The sequence below is a fragment of the Alosa alosa genome, chromosome 3 (assembly GCF_017589495.1).
Source record: "Alosa alosa isolate M-15738 ecotype Scorff River chromosome 3, AALO_Geno_1.1, whole genome shotgun sequence".
NCBI classification, from domain to species: domain Eukaryota; kingdom Metazoa; phylum Chordata; class Actinopteri; order Clupeiformes; family Clupeidae; genus Alosa; species Alosa alosa.
In genome coordinates this window covers 18,537,088-18,543,233 of record NC_063191.1, presented here as the reverse complement: position 1 = coordinate 18,543,233, position 6,146 = coordinate 18,537,088, and the positions used below count along the sequence as shown (strand labels likewise).

The following is a 6,146-nucleotide window of genomic DNA, read 5'->3' as shown; positions in this document are numbered from 1 at the left end:
AGGCAGACCTTTGTCCTTAAAGACCTCTTTTGTTGCGCTCATACATCTAAACTGTATATTATCATATTGTTGCATTCAAATATACATTCTGCATTTTTTTTCCCTTTCCATAGAAGCGGAATTCATATATTCAGGCATATGTAGTGCTGGACAGATCCTTTGATACCTAATTCCTTTTCAATCTGCAAAAATCATTTTGGGCCGTTCTGATGAGGACCTTTGATAGGTGGCTTGGTGGAGCAGCATTAAGGGCCAACACAAATAAGGAGACTCTCCCTATCCGGGAGCTTTCACACGTGTGAGAAACAGCCAGCCCTCACCCACAACTGAGCAGACCATTACCAAATCAGGGCTATGCAAGATAGCATCATGGGAGTCCTCTCCAATAAAGATTAGTGCATTCCAAAACAAATATTAAGAGTGCCTATGTGTTTGAACACGTTACATCTGGGAATACCTCAAAGAATTCAAGTATCCATGCCTCTCAGTTGATCTTTGTTAATGTACAAACTGAAAAAGAAAAGTTGAATACCAGAACTATACTATTTTAACCACAAGATAAACTCATTAATCCTTTGCCCTTTTCATGTGCTGCAAAATGTAATGCCTACACTAAATGCTTTCAGCAACCCTTTCACTTTTCAGGTAGGCTGCACACAGATCAAAAGCCAGCGAACCTTGAAAACTGTTTCTCAAGATAGGATAATAATGCACCGCATCCCTCTTATAAATGTAGCCAGTGGGACTTAAGGACCCAGGAGCGAGTAGCAAGGGCTTAAAGGCTGAGGTGTCCATAGGGGCGGGTTCTTGTGTTTTCAGTCAGCTGCTTAGCCAGGGAAACGGAGCGGAGTGGAACTGCGATTACAGATGAGTGTTGGTGGCCAGTGTGCTGGCGTTCCGTATGTTGAAGGGTTTGTGTGCAGTTACCAGTAATTGAATCACGGAAGCGTCTCTGGGTTTAACGCCGAATGGGCGTGTAACTAGAACGAATCTCGATATATCTCACTCTTGCGGCCAGACTGTGCTGGTGTTACAGGGTGTTTGTATACTGTAATTGCTGCCATGTGCTTGGGCGGATGGCCTAGCCAAACCCGTTGTTATACCAGGTCCCGTGCGCCCCGTCATACGTGTGCACTGGCTTCTGTGCGCTCCGGCGTCTGTGTGCTCCGGCGTCTGTGTGTGTCTGTTCACACGAGGTTATTAGAAGCCTTTTGTGAATGAACCCCGTCTCTCGTCTTGTTTACTTTGTTTGGACATCCAGCCACTGTTTTCTCATGTATGAAACTTATGTATGTTTTTATCATTCATTGATACCATGCCTATGAACTTATAGGGTTAATGTTAAGCTCTTCCGGTCATTAATCTTTTACCATTGAGATAAATTGTTGTGTTTGGGCAGTGTGCAATATTACGGGGGGACAGGGGAAAGTGCTAGTGGGCATGTGCAATTTGGATAACTTTAGCTGATCATCATAGTAGCACTCACGCACTTTACTTGTTCTCAAATTTAAGTGGCCATTGCTTGGGTTCTCGTAGCTAGTGGGCGGAGCTCAAAGCTCAAGGTATTAAGGTGACCACTGTGTGGTGTGATTAGAATTTGTGTGTACTAACAAAGCACTTTATGGTTAATGCAGTGTAGCCTTTGTTGCTGTCTTTGGTGTGCTGAATCCTTTTGGAGCCTTGTGCTCATGATGAACTAAAGGTGGATTTCCTGTCAACATTGAGTACTGTGGTCCGGCCCAATATTTAGTGTAAATATCTCCTACGAAGGCTTGTCTACGAGAACTCATGTATGTGTCCATGATGTGTTACTACCATTAATGTTGTTCCTGTACAAAGCACCTATTTTAATAACTCTGCAGACCATAAATAAATTATGTCTACATTGTTTTTGCTACATCAGCCTCCAATTGTTTCATTCACTTGAATAGTACTAGCGTGGGGTACATCTTTAGTCTACTGTACTAGTTGGGTCTCTCATCCCAGTCCAATAAATGGGAGTGGCGTAGTCAGACCATCTTGTGGTATAGTACAACTGGGTTCTCACTCCCAACGGCCACATAAATTCACACAAAGCCTTCTTTTGTTGTTGAGTAGTTGAGTGATTATACAGTCTGGATAGGATAACACTGCCACTCAGCCTCCAAGTACTTTTTCAAATAGCAGAGTGGGAAGCCCCTGCATCTGGCCCCATTCAGCTTCCTCAGTGTCCATATTTTTACATAAACCCACCTGGGCATTTTTTTTACTGTGTTGTGAAACTGTTTTTGTATGGTCTCCTTTAAGTCTTCGAATGAGTTCAGACTTGAAAGCGTATCATCTTGACTCTATGAAGGAGGAGTATGAGGAGAGTGTGTGTGCATGTGTTGGTGGGGGGAGGGAAAACTTTCTATTTAGATGTACTTTTTTCCGGCTCAATTAAATACCCATACTTGACTTGAGAGGTGCTCTTAACACATTTGACTTAGTAGTAGTAGTCTAAGTGGCATGTGTCTTTTGTGCGCTGGCTGCAAATGCTGCATTCTTCCGCTTGGTCTCTTTTTTCATTGACAGAAGATTTGGGAAGAAGCCAAAGTACAAAAACACAAGAAGAGGTACAAACCCCCTAGGTGGATGTCTTTGTGTTGGGCATCATAATTAGTTGTTCGTTTGAGGAAAACAAAGACACTTAACACACAAACAGTAAAAACCAGTCAAACTGACAAACGGAAAGATAATGCATCTCACCCCTGAATTGGCATCTGCATGAATGGAGGGCCTAAAAAAGATGTCCAGGTCAACATGAAAACAATGTAGGTGAGAGTAATCCCTGACCAGTTCTTGGAGAGGTAATCTGTGATAATCTGTGGAATAAATGGATTAAAGTCCATTATTTGTTTTTTAAGAATGCAGACAGAAGAAATAACAGGCAAAGGGACTGAGACACAAAAACAGAAGACACAGTGAGAATGTCATCTCCTTCTTTAAACATATGAATGGATTATTTTACAATTCCACAACACTTTTAACCCAAATGCAATGTTTTACAGACTTGTGATCAGACTCCAGCAAAGACTTTGAGTTTGGGTCGAAAAATATTGTATGTATTTTGTTTTTGTGCAGAACAGATTTTGAAAATATAAAATGCTTTTATGGAATGAAACTTTCTTCAGTATTCCTATCTGATGATGTGCAGCATAAGTGTCTCATACTTTGCTTGCAGAATCCAAGATATTCCCCATGACTGCAAACACAATCAAAATGTGTAGAATCAATTGTTTCTTGCAGAGGAAGTAACGGTCAAACACGAACAGAGCTGCATCACCGCCAATGGTTCTGTATCCTTCTACAGCCCCTGTTATCATTAAACCACTTAAGACTGGGCAATTTAAGGCCTAAAAGACTATCGATTTGGTAGTGATTTATAGTGCACAAAATAATAGAGTTGTGTGTCAATATGTTAGTCATTTCCCAGAGCATTGGGATCTGGTCACAGTTGGGTCACCAGTAAAGGTGACTGAATCATCTCATAATACAGGAAAACAAGGATGACAGGCTAAACAGCCAAGCTTGGACAACTGATTGGTTGGCTGATTGGTTCCCTTGCCAGTAGTCAACACACAGCACACAATTTCGGAAAGGCACCAATGTAGGCACCTTTGCTGACTTCATTTGCAGTAGTAAATTGTGGTTCCTGTTTTAAAAGAGCACTTCCTCTTTGTCATATATTCAGCTGCTGATTGGCTCTTTCTAGTTAAAATTTTCAGATGAAAGAGGCTGAGCTGATATGCTGAGTTTAGAGCAAGAGGCTCTGGGTTACTGCTCATGTTAAAAAGTGGAGTGGACACACACTGACAAACTTCTGCTTAGCCTGTGCACAAGCCAATTGTTCAAGTGTGTAATTTGTGAAGCAGCAAACAAGAAAAGGGCATGATAAATTATATATTTCTGTGTAATCTCAGAAAAACGTGATATCGTTAAATAAGCATCAGCACAGCATGAGCGTGCTTGTTGTTGCCTAAACACAACAGTCAGAAGTGATATTATAGCCATGTTGAATTTCACCACCAAATGATATTCAAGTCAATCATTTAACTTTGATACCGAGCAGTGATCAGAGCTCCAGCCTTTTTAACACCAGAAGCAGTATGGGATACTGACTGTGTCCGTTACAAACGACTCTGACATATAAGAGGAGGAGCCTGGAGCGCCTCCCTCCTCAAGACGCGCTTATATTTAAGATGATCCGCAGACAACGTGTCGGCAATTTTACCTGGGTGCTCCTAAACAGTTGCTGGGGTCTGTTTCACGTCTCAGGGACTAAAGTAAATTTGAAGATGGAAGAGGGATTCCATTACGTAAGTGAAAGTTTAAGGAAATGTATGTGTTTTAAAACGAAGGTGATATCCAAAAACGTAAGCAAAGTAGGCTACTTGTGCAACCCACAATAAGTAGCCTAAATCAAAGTTTCAACAGTGTTTGAACACATTAATTAGGCTGGATCTACGAACTTTTAAAATGTTATTTTCATAGTCTGTTGCCATTTATTGCAAGTAACACACATATCCTATAAGTAAAAATGTTTTACTATTCACTAAATGACAACTTACATTCTGATTTCCTTTGCAGACCTATGTGTTCAATATGAACGACTTTAACAACTCCGAGGAAGGGTCGGGGGATATGGACGACTATGATGAGCTCTGTGAAGGAGCGCTCAACAATGACTTCCAGAAAATCTTCCTTCCAATCGTGTACGGAATAATTTTCGTCCTCGGCATCGTCGGAAATGGGCTTGTGATTGTTGTGATGGGCTACCAGAAGAAGTCGTCCAACATGACTGATAAATACCGCGTCCACCTCTCTGTGGCTGATATGTTGTTTGTGCTCTCGTTGCCCTTTTGGGCAGTTGATGTGGCGAGCAGTTGGTACTTTGGTGGATTTCTCTGTGTTGCTGTGCACATGATCTACACTGTTAACCTGTACAGCAGCGTGCTGATCTTGGCTTTTATTAGCCTGGACAGATACCTGGCCGTTGTTAAAGCGACTAACAGCCTGTCCACCAGAAAACTTCTTGCAGAGCGCATTATTTACATTGGCGTGTGGCTACCTGCTGCGCTGCTCACTGTGCCTGACCTGGTGTTTGCGAGAGCAGAAGAGAGGGGCAGCAGAACTTTCTGCGAACGCGTCTACCCTTTGGAGGGCAACGTGATTTGGATGGCTGTGTTTCGTTTCCAGCAAATTCTGGTTGGATTTGTGCTGCCCGGACTTATCATCTTCACCTGCTACTACATCATAATTTCACGACTCTCTCAGGGTTCCAAAGGACAGACGCTGAAGAGGAAGGCTCTGAAGACCACAGTCATCCTCATTGTTTGCTTCTTCTTTTGCTGGCTCCCGTACTGCATTGGCATCTTTGTGGACACTCTCTCCCAGCTCAATGTCATCGGCGGCAACTGTGGGCTGATGCAGGGCCTTCAGAAGTGGATTCCCATCTCAGAAGTGCTGGCTTACTTCCACTGTTGTCTGAATCCCATTCTGTATGCGTTCCTTGGGGTAAAATTCAAGAAATCCGCCCGGAACACACTCAACAGCAGATCCAGTCACAAGATTCTGACCAAGAAGAGAGGAATTATCTCATCAGTATCCACAGAATCAGAATCCTCCAGTGTCCTTTCCAGTTAATGAACAAACACAGTTTTTTTATATGTAGATTTTTAAAGACATTTGAAAAAGCAGACAGTCCTCATTTTTGTACACAATTGTTACTTGAAAAAAAAAAAAGATTTAGTTTCAATTGTCATTTCAGATTAGTACTTTTGTATACACCTTGAGTTTGGCCTCTGCTGGTGAATGACTAATTGTGTATTTAAACAGCTTTATTTTTTATGCTCTGAATCATGTGAGCCACTGCTTGTAAATGTTTGTGTATAGTTTGCTTGCCGTTATGTATAGGCACTTAATTGCTTTGAGAGGTTATTTATTGTTGTGGTAGCTTACACTGTTTTCTTGTCATTGCATTGATTTGTTGAGTGTAATATAATGTTCATAATAAACCATGAGTGTTTTTAAAACATGAAACATGACTCCCCTTGTTTTTTTTCCCTCGACCCACTGGGAAAGTCAGATTTGGGCAGGGCGGGGGATGGGATGCGCTAAGGGTAGAG

The 6,146-nt window shown here is 41.9% G+C and overlaps 1 protein-coding gene across 1 annotated transcript; it reads left to right on the top strand.

The window, feature by feature from the left end:
- Positions 1-3,771: 3,771 nt before the first annotated feature.
- On the top strand, positions 3,772-6,060 carry cxcr4b (chemokine (C-X-C motif), receptor 4b). The gene is made up of 2 exons (XM_048240057.1): positions 3,772-4,337; positions 4,609-6,060. Exons 1-2 carry the CDS (start codon positions 4,221-4,223, stop codon positions 5,662-5,664), a joined length of 1,173 nt encoding a protein of 390 aa, XP_048096014.1. The 5' UTR covers positions 3,772-4,220; the 3' UTR covers positions 5,665-6,060.
- Positions 6,061-6,146: the final 86 nt, after the last annotated feature.

Excerpts from the sequence above, each read along its gene's own strand:
- cxcr4b (XM_048240057.1), top strand. The coding sequence starts at position 4,221 with ATGATCCGCAGACAACGTGTCGGCAATTTTACCTGGGTGCTCCTAAAC. Across the intron at positions 4,338-4,608 it reads TGGAAGAGGGATTCCATTAC|ACCTATGTGTTCAATATGAA; the intron begins GTAAGTGAAAGT and ends TTTCCTTTGCAG.